Source organism: Malus domestica, chromosome 08 (assembly GCF_042453785.1).
Source record: "Malus domestica chromosome 08, GDT2T_hap1".
Classification (NCBI taxonomy): Eukaryota; Viridiplantae; Streptophyta; class Magnoliopsida; order Rosales; family Rosaceae; genus Malus; species Malus domestica.
In genome coordinates, this window is record NC_091668.1 from 25,652,209 (window position 1) to 25,666,872 (window position 14,664).

General features: G+C 37.5%; 2 protein-coding genes and 1 long non-coding RNA gene across 9 annotated transcripts; 2 read left to right on the top strand and 1 right to left on the bottom strand.

Moving 5' to 3' along the window:
* Positions 1-7,958: 7,958 nt before the first annotated feature.
* LOC103421309 (uncharacterized) lies at positions 7,959-9,879 on the top strand. The gene is made up of 3 exons (XM_070825939.1): positions 7,959-8,225; positions 8,316-8,384; positions 8,491-9,879. The coding sequence occupies exons 1-3, from the start codon at positions 8,155-8,157 to the stop codon at positions 8,765-8,767; spliced, it is 417 nt and encodes a 138-aa protein (XP_070682040.1). The 5' UTR covers positions 7,959-8,154; the 3' UTR covers positions 8,768-9,879.
* On the top strand, positions 8,792-9,744 carry LOC139198128 (F-box/kelch-repeat protein At3g06240-like). Its single transcript, XM_070826391.1, has 2 exons — positions 8,792-8,895; positions 8,997-9,744. Exons 1-2 carry the CDS (start codon positions 8,792-8,794, stop codon positions 9,742-9,744), a joined length of 852 nt encoding a protein of 283 aa, XP_070682492.1.
* Positions 9,880-10,297: 418 nt separating the features above from the next.
* LOC103428879 (uncharacterized) lies at positions 10,298-14,199 on the bottom strand. Of its 7 annotated transcripts, none has more exons than XR_011583305.1 (9): positions 13,809-13,949; positions 13,340-13,402; positions 13,181-13,248; positions 12,942-13,064; positions 12,533-12,691; positions 12,261-12,367; positions 12,044-12,105; positions 10,747-10,825; positions 10,298-10,457 (listed from the first exon to the last, which is right to left on the bottom strand). It is a non-coding gene; the product is annotated as an uncharacterized lncRNA (long non-coding RNA). The 7 variants fall into 7 exon arrangements; XR_011583306.1 differs by lacking the exon at positions 10,298-10,457 and adding an exon at positions 13,976-14,199 and having other exon boundaries at positions 10,672-10,825; positions 13,809-13,859; XR_011583307.1 differs by lacking the exons at positions 10,298-10,457; positions 12,533-12,691 and adding an exon at positions 13,976-14,199 and having other exon boundaries at positions 10,672-10,825; positions 13,809-13,859.
* Between the last annotated feature and the right edge of the window lie 465 nt (positions 14,200-14,664).

Here is a 14,664-nt window from a genome sequence, read left to right on the forward strand (position 1 = left end):
ATAAAATAAGTGGTGAGAACCATATAATTTATTTGTTGAATAGAAGTCCATGTATCCGTTGTTAGACACACCCTAAATGTCTTTAACTGACTTTTCAATTTCTCCTTTTCAGAGTAAAACAAGCCAAGTACATCTTTAGCTATTGTCTTATGACTAGGTACTCTGCACAAAGGACATGCATGCATGCAAAAATGACAAAACCCATCTCCCTCAACGAAAGAAAAAGGTAACTCGTCTATTATCATCTCAACACAAGCCTTAGTAACTTCCACTTGAGAAAAACCAATAGCTTCCAACTTATCTTTTGTGTCGGCAAAGGTTAAGATATTTTGCCTATTTGCGGCAAATATTTCCTTATTAGGACCATAGTTCCTACATCTAGCTAAGTGATTTCTTATACTAGTTGTGCCATTTTTATCCGTGTCGGCCATATACGATTTGTTGCAATACTTGCACACCCCTTTAACTCTACCTCCCTCAATTACCCTATCAAAATGCTCCCAAATTGTAGATCTTGAATGACTTTTTAGTGAATCCAACTTATCCAAGAGAGTGTCTTCTTTACTTACTTGATCACTTGAGCTTGAGCCACCCTGTTTTGGAGTTGCATCGGATAAATTTGTGGATCCACCATGAGTAAGAGGAGTTTGTTGAGTTGCCACCATGGGGAGTTGAGGTGGAGTTGATTCACCAACAATGTCCTTCAAAAATAAGAGAAAGAATCATTACAATTAATTATTAAATAAATTGAGACATAAAAACCATAGAGAAAGTATAGAGATGACAACTTATTTGCGATGGAGTAGAAGTAGATGAGTTTATTTTTTCACGGGAGCTATTTGATGATCTCATTGAGTTTGAGCTTGAGCTCGAGGCCTTTGATGCACTTGACTTCATCTAATTAAGATACAAAACATATAATAAGCAAAGGTAGGATGCACATGCAAAAGCTACGAATGCACATAATAAACCGAACCAAACAAATGTTATGAAACCATTAGACTAGGGATGGTTTTTGTGAGGACCATATATATATATATATATATATATATATATATATATATATATATTATCAAAGGAAAGATAGGAAATAAACATTTGTCATTATGGTCATGAAACCGAACCTAACATGCCTTGTATAAAGCATGCCTTGTATAAACCGAACCTAACATGCACTGTAATCTCAGATGCACCATTATAAGCTTTTAATTAGTAAACTATTATCACAACAAGGGCTAGGTTCATCAGATGTAGTTGCACCATTATGTGCATCTCTTTTGGCAGTAACCACAAAACCGAACCTAACATGCAGATAACAGAACCTAACATAGTAACATGCATAATTGCACATAGCAGAACAAGCAAGCATCACAGTATCACACTGATCAACTGAAGCTAACACAAAGAAAATGACCCTAATTTTAGTGCAAAACCAACAACCCTAACAACCCTAATTTCAGTGCAGAACAAGCAAGCATCATATAGCAGACTCCCCAGTCCCCAACAACCCTCATTTCATTTCCCCAATAGCCCTAATTTCCCCAAATTGTCATCGACAACAGAGTACAGACATTCCCCATACCCAAAACATGTTGCAGTGCATAACCAAAATTTATCACAAATTAATCAAAACCTTAACTAATAGTCCAATAGTGAAATGAAATTACCCAACCAAATCCAGCATACCCAAAACAAATTGCAAAATCCATGAAATTGAAAAGCTACAAATCAGAACCAATGAAATTGAAAAAAACAAAAAAAAAAAATCTACGAAACGTATCCGGCATCACGTTCACGAGGGTGACAAAGTGAGAGACTAACCTTGCAAAGGAGGGAATTTGTTGGTCGAGACTCGAAACGGCGAGAGGAAGTAGTGGGTCGTGCGCGGGTCACGGGTCACGGGGGTGAGATACTAAGAGTGAGACGACGTCACGTCGGCGAGATGTGTGAGACAGGTCGCAGGTCGCTGGGAAGGAAGAAGAGAGTGACTGAAGTTCCAAAGTGAGAGTACAGAAGAGAGGGATAAGCCGATAAGGGAAATTAAAGGGATTCGAATGGATCTGTTTAGGGTTTCAGTCTTTCAGATTGAAGTGAAGAGAGAGTGACTGAAGTGAACTCTGAACGACGTCGTCTAAGGAAAAAACGACGTCGTTTTGCTTATAATCGGTTCGATTCGATCCTGTTTCCGAACCCTAGAAATCGAACTGAACTGAACTAGATTCGGTTCGGTCCAATTTTACACTTTCGGTTGGGTTTTTTTTCAGTTCGGTTTTTTCGGCCTCAGTTCGGTTTTCGGTTCGGTTTTTTTCGGTTTTCGATTTTTTGAACCCACCCCTAATTCACATCACACCAAAATCTTGAGGCTTTGAAACTCCAAAGCTCCCAAGCAAATCCTGAAGGATCAAGAAAGCTCTCTTCGTTCTTCGTCAAATCCTCCTTCAAGATCAAGCCCCAACGACCCTTGAAAAACTTCCACCAATTCAAGATCTAGCCCCGACGCCCTTTGAAGAAAATGTTCATCGTTCATCACCGTTCATCCTAAGATCAAGCCCCCCGACGACCCTTTGGATCAACAACATCAATAAATTCATCCACTGTTCTTCAAGATCAAGCCCAAAAGCCCTTGAAGATCCGTACACTACTGTTCATCCTAAAGATCAAGCCCCAACGACCCTTTGGATCAGTAGCCCATCCACAAATCAACACCTTATGGAGATCGAATCAGAGGATTAAATTTGAGAGAGATTGTAACCCCAAAATCATTTATACAAAATATTATTTTGTACACGTGTTCTTGTCTCATTCATCGCAAGAATTTTCGTGTTTACAGTACCATCAATATATGAGACTAATTTTGCTTAACACCGTTTGAATAGCATAATTTTGACATGGATAGCCTTGTTGGCCAAATCCCCTTAGTAACTTTGGCTTAGTTTGACATGGATGGCCTTGTTGGCCGAATCCCCTTAGTAACTTTGGCTTACTTTGTGAACATTTTTCTATGTCCTTGGATTTAACTTTGGTGTTTGTTTTAATTATGGATTATAATATGGATATTGTCCTCGAATATGAGTTACTTGAATCATGTTTCTTGTATACATGTGACTGAATTCGATTAAACACGTGATTAGGTACAAATATGGGAAAGGTAGTTGTCTTGATGAATGCACACTAACTTTATACCTAAATCACATTTCTAGCAACGATTTCAGGTCCATCCAACCTGATTAAGAGCATTGGCACGCTCCTCGTTGTATGAATGGTACTACAATACCATTTAAGACACCTTATATTCTTTCTGTTCTAGAAGAATGTCATTGAGTCTTAAATATATGACAAAGATAATGAATGAAACCACTAAAGAAAATAGAGTAGAATATCTTTGCACCACCTCTAAAATAAAAAGCTTGAAGCCAATATTTTGGGGTCAATGGGCTACCTCCCAATTGGGAGTGCCACATGTGGCCAACCAAGAGCCTGGTGATTGAGCAGTTTACTCACCTTGGCACGAACGTTTGGGACACTCAAATCGAACAATGATACTACAACGCATCTCCTTACCCGAAGTAAGGATCTTGTGCCTGCACAATTTGCCAAGCCTACTCGTTTAGCGAATTTGATTTTTATATCATTCCTTGCAAAGATAAGAAATGACCCTCTTTTCACAATGGATTCAAGGGAATATATGTGGATTAATCCGACCAAAACATGGACCATATAAATATTTATGGTTTTGGTTGATGAATTGACAAACTGGTCATATATTTGTCCCCACACATTGCTGCTAAACCTCCTGGCCGATTTTAAGGAGAAGTAATATATTAATAATGCAAATCGGTTAGAGTTTGAATATGTGTAAAATCAACATCCTATTGTGCAAGATTGTGGTCGACATTTTTTATGGTGGAAAACTGTCGGCTGGTTTGAAACAGTTATGCACGTGGACACTTTGGTTTCACCGGCGATTGGCGGCGGCTAGCTCATACATTTGATGTGAAACATACCAACTAGTATTGTGAGCCTTGCCTTTCCTTTGCTCTTTTTATTAATGTAGCAATGTAATATAATTGTCGTACAAATTAAGATAGTGGGTATTATCCAATGTTAATTAGATTTATATTACTTAGTCTTGATCTATTCCTCCTTTCATGATCATGTACATTGGTATGCAGTTGTATACTTAGCCCGATCGATATAAATCCAAGCTGCATTTCTTTGTAAATGAGAACAAACAAACATACATACATACATACATACATACATACGTACATACATACATACGTACATACATACATACAGTTCTCGAAGAGCATCGGTTAATGTGGGGGAAATAAAGATAACAACATCAATGAATTTGTACTGAAACTTGCAGCATGTTTTCATTCTTCAGATTGTTTACATACAGGAAAGTAAACCATTAATTTATACTCGAGTTATTGTTTGTTTAGTGTCCGTCCGTTACAATTGGTGCACCAGTGTGTTAAACAAGAGCTTTTGGCTAAGTAGCAGGAAGAGCATGTGATACCTGAAAATAGAGGCTTTGCAGGCTTTCTATGTCATTGCATTAGCTACCGAGACTCATCGGGCTTATTGATTATCACGGAAGAAAAAGGGATTGTCGATCTAGTTTACTAAAGAAATTTATCTGAACATTTGAAACTGGATGGATAACGAGAGAAATGGACGATGTTTACTTTATTTAGAAGGCTTTTGCTTCTTTAAGTACCTTCAAGATGGTATTGCTAGACAACAAATTTGACATATTTATGGATTACTACTATATCAACTTTCTTTTTACACAATTCAAGTGTACAGCGAAATGGAAAGTTATGATCAGTCACATAGAGAAAAACTCGAAAGACAATGAACAGTAGACACTCGATCGATCTAAGTCGAATTCTTGGTCATAGTCATTTTCTTCTTGGCATCTCTTTTGATGTATATATAAGATGAATATCCTTAAAAAATTACCTAAAGTGAGTCGTCGTTTCAAGACTCACCGGGAAATGCCTGACAACAATTCACGGTGCGTGACTTGTTCTCATAAACTGCATTGTATCTGTTGTTTTGGATGCAAGCTCCTATCCGGAAATATCCGACCACCGTGTTCCTCCAACATAAGCCATTTAATTGGGCCCAAGTAGTCTCTTTTTTTGTAAGAACTCTTGAAGATTCTTCTTATAGAGTTAAAAATCGTGTCAAATTAATTATTTGAGTAGGAATCGGAGTTGGACTCGGAAGAAGTGTTTTTTTTTTTGTCGAAAGATAGGACTTTATTAAAATTAAATACGAACGGTTACATTTGCATCCTCTGCTAAAATATTAAATAGAAATTCTGGACCTAACAAATCCCAGCCAAATCTCTTGCCATGCTTAACAGCGTGCGCCGCCACCGAATGAGCTGCACGATTGCACTACTGAGGGGTGAAGCAAAACCTCACCAACTGAAACAAGTTCGCCATCCTCCAAATGTCTTGGAGATAAATATCAAGAGCCACATCAGCCGTGACCTCCTGATTAATCATTTGAATCAAACCGTTTGAGTCCGATTCAACCACCAAACTACCCCCAGGTTCCAAAACACCACTACTAATAACCATCTCTAATCCCTGCCTGATCGCCTCCACCTCGGCCATTATTGCAGCTGCAAACTGTTGACCACCCACCCCTCCGACGAGCTTAGGAAGCCCCGCAAAATCGCGTAGTACCCACCCCACCCACCTTTGTCTAGAAGAAGTTAAAAGATACTGAAAATACAAATAAAGTGACCTATATATCCTCAAAATTAAACCAGTAGTACAATGAAGCTTAACTTGTCCGCGGATATAAGTGTGACAAATTGGCCTTTTGTTACTTATTTTCTAATTTTTTAAAAATTGCTATTTAATAAAAGACTTTTTAGTCAAAATGGTCCTTGAAATTTGTATAACACCTCATTTTGGTCCTTGAGATTTGAAATCAATAGAAGTGGTCCTTGAGATTGTCCACCATCAATTATTTTGGTCATTTAATGAAAACTTAAGTAAGGATCAAAATGATAAAAATACCCTCAATTTAATAAATAATACGGCAAAATGATTTGACCAAATTTGAAGGTATTTTTGTCATTTTATCCTTATTCAATGGAGATATTTCAGAGAATGACCAAAATGATTGATGGTTGACAAACTCAGGGACCAATTCTATCGATTTCAAATCTCAGTGACCGAGTTATGCAAATCTCAGTGACCATTTTGACTAAAAAGCCTTCATAAAATTCATAGAAACCAGCAAGTATAATTACCCACAAACATCAGTTCTCTCTTCGTACCAAGTAGTTGAAAGTCAGAGACCAACAATATAAAACTAAGAAGAATACTTTTTATAATCGAAAAGGCCGAGACGGCTTCATAACTCAAATGGACTACATCTTGACTAACTTGTTCTCAAACTAAATTACAAGCTCTATTTATAGTGAATTAAACCTAAGAGACCCTACTGCGTAAATGCAAAAAATATTACAAAATCAAATCAAATCTCTAATTATTTCCTAAATAAACCTAATAAATTCCAACACCCCCCGTCAAACTCATGGCGGTGCACGTCATGAGGTTGCCAATAAGCAGATGCGAATGCAAGCTCCTTTAGGAGGACACAAGGCAAGCTTCTTTATGAGGACACAAGGCAAGCTCCTTATGCAGACACGACAAGGTAAGCTCCGTTAAACAGACACGACAAGACAAGCTCCGTTAAGAGGACAAGCGATTCAAATGAGCACTTCGAGTTCGAGCAAACAAGCAAGCAAGCAGACGAGCAATCAAGCAATTCCAGCATTCAACCATTTGGCAAGCAAGCAAATTCCGACAAACGATCCAACTAATAATCAAGTATACAATGTCACTCGAGTGGTCATCAGTCCAAGCACTCGACTAATCATGATGGTGGGCAAGATGCAACGGAGTAACGGCGGCGGTGCGGCGTGGATGATACAATGGTACTAGCAGGCTGGGGCAAACAGACTAAACTTTAAAAACAAAAAAACAAAACAAAACCTTAATAAAACTAACACACAAATTGATACGAAGAAGAGGAACGTGACAAGACAAACAAACTGGCTACTAAAAACAGATTCAACCTCAAAGGATTAAACATGCTCTGATATCAAGTTGAAAGTTAGAGATCAACAATATAAAACTAAGAAGAATACTTTTTATAATCGAAAATACTGAGAGCCCTGCATAACTCGAATAGATTGCATCTTGACTAACTTGTTCTCAAACTAAATTACAAACTCTATTTATAGTGAAATAAACCTAAGAACCCTAATGCGTAAATGCCAAAAATACCCTACTACAAAATCAAATCAAATCTCTAATTAATTTCTTAAATAAACCTAATAAATTCCAACAGGATCCTTTAGCTGTTGTTCGACCTCTCGCTGCTGCAACACATGGAGGTCGGTAATTCAGTTTTATTCATTCTTCCTTGAAGATTCATTCTTTACTGTAAGAACCAACTGCCACTAGCAGATTTTTGTTGTGTGAAAGTACAATTAGTATGAACAAGTAAACTGCTATATATGGTTTTAGGCTTCGTCAAATTTGAGAGGTTACAGAGACAGCTCCGGTGCTCATGTTTTGGGGAAGATTTTGAGTATTTAACACAAGCCACGGCATCACTTCACGTGTTGAAACAAATTCTCTTGTTACAATTCAAGTGAAATAGGAATGTCAAGCAGATGTATCTTTTGTCTCGATGCCAAAACATGGAGCGAGGCAGAAGATACAAATTAATTGCAGATATTTCTGTTTTGGATTGGGCTTTATATTTTAATGTTATATATGTGCTTGAGTTTGAATACCAATGACGTAGACCCTGAGCCCAATTGTCCAAACACTTACTGATTGCCAAAATATACCCCTATTTTTATTGTTTTCCTACAAGTCTCTTTCTTGCGTGAGCTACCTAATCAACCCTTCACAATGAGTGTGTTTCTGGCTGTGGGCTACCTAAAACCCTAATCAACCCTACATAACTCATTCTTTTAAAAGCAGAGCTACGTGCTTTTTTCGATTTAAGATTTAAAACCTTCTTCTCGTCGACCGGTCCGTCCAGCTGATCCAAAATCGAATCGATTTTTTGCAGTTTGGTCCTCAAAATCTCTCTCAGTTTTCCATGGAGGTCCTCAAGGACGAGCCGGCCGCTGTGTTTCTCGATCTGACATCTCGCGCCACCCGAGGGAAGAGGTAACGAAATTGACCGAATCATTCGACAAGGATCGAAACTTGGGACTCAATTTATGAGAATCTACCTTCTTTTTTTATACGATTTATCAGGATGACTAAGTTACTCGATCAGGAAATTGAAGAGGATGAGATGTTCTGGAATCAGGAGGCTCTCAAGAGGTAAAAAAGTAATTATATTTGATATTTGGTCTAATATAAGTTTTTTTTTTTTTTTTTTTTTTTTTTTTTTTTTCTACCCTAACGATCAATACGTACGAGACTTCAGCCTTTCGCTTTCTACTATTATGGCCGGTGATGATGGAGAATTGCCGATCTTGTCCTCCAACAACGACGATATAATCGTCGAGATACTTTCATGGCTACCGGTTGTATCTCTCCTCCGATTCTGTTGTGTATGCAAGTCATGGCGCGCCTTAATCACTACTCCCCAGTTTGTGGCCAAGCACCGAGCACATACCAAAGACAACAATAAGAATGTCCTGATTCTCACGAAACCGGACCTACCACCCCCGCCAGCACCCCCTCTGTATCTCCCCTACTGATTGACTACCAATCACTGAAGAAGAATGGTGCTGCCTGCGCCTCTGCCTCTTCATCAGATATACGAAGCAACCATAGAGACGTTGAAGCTGAATTTCCAGATGATACTGGCCTCAACGATTCATCACTTGTGGGTTCTTGCAATGGTCTCATCTGCCTACTACTTAACCCTCCAATTGCATACTATGAAGAATACTATGAAAATATAAGACTTCTCTTGTGGAACCCTAGTACCAGAACAGCCCGTAAGTTACCGGACATTGATTGGTTTCGTTACAGACCAATTTATTATGGATTCGGCTACGATTCCACCACTCAAGACTACAAGGTCCTTTTGGGCAGTATAAATTACAAAGATGGATTTGCTGCAATCTTCTCACTCAAAGCGGCTTCATGGAAGATTGTTGTAGACTCCCTCAAGCCTGCGGCCTCGTTATATTATTCTGGGCGAGGGTGCTTCTTAAATGGAGCTCTACATTGGAATCAGAGAGACTCTAAGAAGACAACAATAATCAGGTCCTTTGATTTCGCACAGGAGAAATTTCATTCGTTTTCCTCTATGAGGCATAAAGAATATCATTGGGCGGGAGTGGGGACGATTGGAAATCGTCTCTTCTTTCACACTGTCTGCTGCCATTCTTCCACAATTACTCGTCCTGACTTTGAGGACACTGGCCTTACCATATGGGTGATGATGGAATATGGGGTTGATCAATCTTGGACTATTTTCGCAAAAATTCGCCCGGAGATATACCCTCCTAATGTGTGGTCGTTGAATCCGCTATTCCTCGACGATTGTGCACTTTTGATGGAATCGGATCGAGGTGACTTGGTATTATATATGCCTAAGGAAGATACATGCAGGATTGTGCTCGACAATTCTGATGTTGAAGAATTGAGACCTTCGTATTCGTCTGGGCATGCAGAAATGGTTATGTACGTAGGCACTTTGGTTTCACCGGCGACTGGTGGCGGCTAGCTCATACATTTTGATTTGTAAGATACCAAATGGTATTGTGAGCCTCGTCTCTCTTTTGCTCTTTTTATTAATTTAACAATGTATTCAAGGTAGTGAGTATTATTTAATGTTATTGAGAATTATATTACTGATTTATTCCTCTTTTCATGATCATGTACGAGGACAAATTTAGATTTAGATTACTTACTCTCCTTTCATGGTCATGTACGAGAACAAAAGGACATACATAGCCCCATCGATATAATTCCAGGTTGCATTTCTTTATAAATGAGATCAAACGTACGTACGTACATATATTTATATATATATATATATATAGAGAGAGAGAGAGAGAGAGAGAGAGAGAGAGAGAGAGTTTTGGAAGAGAAAGCAATCTGTTAGTGTAGGGGAAAAAAAGATGATAAGGTCAACGAATTTGTACTGAAAGTTGCAACACGTTTACATAAAGAAAAGTAAATCATCAACTTATACGCGACTTATTATCCGTTTAGTGTTCTTCGAGTTTGTGAATGAGATCAATTAGTCACAACTCACCAGGTTGTGGGATAGGTTAGGGGGTCTGAGATGAATCTCTAGGGATGAATCCAATGAAGCAATTGGGTTTCTTCGTCTTCTTTCAATATTACATGCTCGAGGATCAGATGCATTTCCTCCTTTTTGAAGTTGTTTTTCTTGCTCTCCAAAAATAAAATCAAGCTCTTGTGATTGAAATTCTGAAATCAAAGTTTCAAAGTTAGTTTGCTTGGTCCGCCTGGTTCATAACTACCACGCACACGTGGCATCTTAGCCTTCACTAATGTATATGACACATGGCTCAGGAGGAACTAAAATAAGATGTCAAAGAAACATATAGGGGTCTTGCAATTAATAATATTACATGAACTAATGTAAATATTGTAATACACTAGAAATTAAGCCCGCGCAATCTTGTGGGTTATAAAACTATGTTAAATATGTGAAATATATTAAAATATATTCTCATCCATATCAAAATTTATTTACATCTTAACGAAGAACCAAAACAGTCCACAAACATGGTATTTGGCCCCTCAATATGCAGACGCCATCCCCCATCTTCATTCTGCAAAAACAGACATTTCATAACAATCAAATTCTCGAAAAAGTTCAGCCGCGGAAAAATTTTTAACTATTCAGTTCGAGGTTAGAAGTTATTTTCATGAAATTTCAAATCTCGGTTGAATGGGCCTTATCTTGTTACTAGGTTCACTCACTTGAGCTGTCAATATTAAAAGTGAGCTTAATGGTACACATTCAAGATGAATGATCACAAGCTGAAATCGTACTAGTCATCCTTCGACAAGTCAATGACTGTTAAGTAATCACTGATCTAACCACTGAACTTCAACTGTCTCCACTGATTAAATAAATCGATTATGCGAAGGCAACCCTATTTTCTAACATTTTTCTCTTTTCTTTAGAGCACCTCTATATAGGATCTCCCACCACAAACTTTATTCCTTGGGTGGGGTGACTGGCTATCGAAGCTCATGAGGGCTCATTCATTTCGTTGGAGTATTGTGCACATTGATAAAAATAAAAAAGCTATGTTTACCATTGATTTTTCAAGAGTTTACAACATTAAAAATAAATAAATAAAAAAAGAAGCCAAATAAGAAGTTTTCCCACGTGGGTGGGTCCAAAAAACAAGGAAAAAAAACATAAAAAGCAACAACATTCCAACTCAAAATTAATAGAGTCCACTCTTTGAGTTCTCATATTTGTAAATTTCTTTAAAATATTTAGCAAATCCTTGGTTTTCTGTAGACAACAAATCAAATACACTAGAACCTTTATTCTCAAGAGCACCACAAAATTCGTTTATTATCATCAGCATCACATAACTGATCATTTATATCATCTGGAAATAGTAAAGAAACGAAACATACAGTTAAAAACCATTTGGGAAACATAAGTATGCCTTTGGTTATTAGATTTCCTGTAGGCAAAGCACAAAAAATTACACACAACGAAACTATTGAAACTTTAAAACCTACTTCCCAAATAAGCTTCTCTGACTGGCTATTGGCCAAATTGGATTTATATTATCATTTCAAACACTGCAATGCCTGAGTTTTTTTACTAGACATTCTAATTAATCATTATTTAACTAAAGAATACAATTCATAGAACAATAATTGGACAAAACAGGTGAAAGCAATATTAAAATCATGGGGTTACCTGAATTTTGAGGTCTGAGGGTAATAGCTTAATGGCACCAAATTGAAATCGTAAACCCAAAACCCAATCAAATGATAAGGAAAAGAAATAAAAATGTTACCTTCCTGAGGATAAGGTCCAGAAGCTGCCTCAGATTTTGACTCGCATAACTAAGGTTGATTACTGCTAAATGCAAAGAAGAGAAAATGCATGTTATTACCTATAATAAAAAAAGAAGAAAAAAAAGCACAATAACCAACAGGGTTTCGCTCAAATATGTTATTAATTAATTTACAACAAAATTAACTGAAGCAAACAAATCTGAAAACAGGGCTAACCATCAAATTCTCAGGGTTTGAGCTTCTTGGTTTCAGGTTTACATGCTGATCTGCTTACTTTGTCACATTCAACTCTCGAGCATTTTTAGACGCGTAAATTACCTTAACTACCACAACAATATATTAAAAAATCTTCACAAAAAAGTATCTAATTTCACAAAACAAATTACTTAGTTGTAAAAAAAAAAAAAAAATCAGAATCCCAGATTAAATTTCAACTTTAAAAACCCCATTTCGGACAATATACACGCAATACCTCCAAAGATGCTCACCTTAACAGAATGAACAAAAACTGCCCAACTCAGTTGGACATTCCCTTAAACCACTCCAACATAAACAATCATGCTTTTAGCACAACACAAACCGTACATGGCACTAAAATATGGGCACAAAAATTGAAATTTGAAGCAGATCCAGATATCTTCTAGCCCCTAAAAGAAAGAGAACCCTAAATGTCAACCTTAATGTTTCAGACTCACTAAATTCCAGTGTTTCTTCAGCTTTCTAACAATGTGGTTGTTTCTGTGTGCGTGTGTGAGCTGAGAGAGAGAGAGAGAGAGAGCTGTGAGCTGCAAAAAACCTCATTATTTATATCAAAGGACATGTAAGAAAACATGCATTAGGAAGCAAAGTGCTAAACCTGTCTCTCATATACACATCCTTATTATTCTAATGAATTACCCAGCTACAACTCATCATCCAAGTGTCAACTCAAATTCTGCAGAATCATATATGTCTTCAAGCTGCAACCACTGGAACTGCAACCTCCTCGACTTCTTCAGCCTTTCCCAGCAAAATCACCAACTATGAGACAGAAAGAGGGACAATTTTAGTATTAGGAACACATAATTATTACAAAAGGTCCAGCAGTGAGTAACATAACAACTTTGATCAGTAAAATCAAAAGGAGATAAAAGAACCTGAGCCTTCAACACAATCCGTCCATCTTCGCCATCCAGCTTCAAGACAACAGTAAAGGTGCTTATGCCTGTTCCAGTAGCATCCCCACAACATTAACCATTACGTTTATCAAAATAGTATTGGAAATCAAACACAACACTTGTCAAATATCGACTTACTCTTTTCAACAGCAACTCCATTGCTCTTGACACTCTCAGCAATTGTGATCAGAGTATGAATAGCTGTACCAAATAACTTGCAAAAATTAGAACAAAATGCTGAAACTTGATGCAAATTAAAACCATGGCTGCTCTAATTAACACTAACAAAACTGTTGCCAATATTGTCAGTGACAGAAAAAAATGCTAAAAAACAATGTGAGTCACAAAATATATGAAACCTAGATCAAATTTCTTGACAAAACCTAAGAATAACTCCACAGATTACTGAGTTGTAAAAAAAATTCAGAATCCCAGATCAAATTTCTTGATAAACTTTAAAAATCCCAATTCGGACAATATAACCATAATACCTCCAAAGACACTTAATTTGCATAATTCACAACAAAAAAAGAGTATACATACATCAAGTTTCGCTCTTAAATTCAAAGGAGGACAAAATTAAAATTAAGAGTTTCATGGTTCTTACCCAAATTTGGCCAAATTCAAGCCTACCATCAGCAATTCCAGTTCGTACACCCTCAAACCACCATCACCCAGATGAATGTTAAAAATGCCACAGGAAAACGAATCAATTGCCTAAAATTTTGAAATTGTGAATGATCTGAATATGGACTAAAACCTAGAATAACTTACCTTGAGTAGAAACGACGTCGATGGAGGCCCAGAATTTGACGCCGCAGCAGAGCCTGGTGGTGAGAGAGAGAGTGTGTTCGAGAAGCAGGGATTTGCACTTTTGGCTGAGAGAAAACGGAAGGAAGCAGAAGAGTCGAGAGATTTCGAGTGAACAGTACCACGGATTTTTGTTAAAACTCCCTATAAATGAAAGCCTGACTTGAAGTTCAGGGCAGCAACGGAAGAACACTGTAGAATAAACAGTAACCCCGTTCTCTCTCTTAGTAAATAACAGCAAAAGTGCCTGTGCGATGCCGAGTTTTAAAACTTTGTTAAATGTGTGAGACTTGTAAAATTTTATTTATATCCATATCAAAATTTATTGACATCCTATGTTCTATAAAGAACAAATCATATGTAAAAATTATCTTATTTACATCCATATATACACAAAAAAATATCTTGTTTTCTATAGAATTATCAGAGAGACGGGCCATATGGCCCACTTCCAACAACACCGATATTGTCCCCACTTAACCACCTGCACAATCCGTCAGGTGTGGGGTTTTATCAAAAAAAGCCTCGGTATTAGTTGAAGTGGAATTAAGGTATTTAAACTCTTCTTTTTGTCATTGATACGGTCGATGTGGGACATTTCAACACGCCCCCTCACGTGGGACCCAATTAGCAGGTCACACGTGGGAGATCCA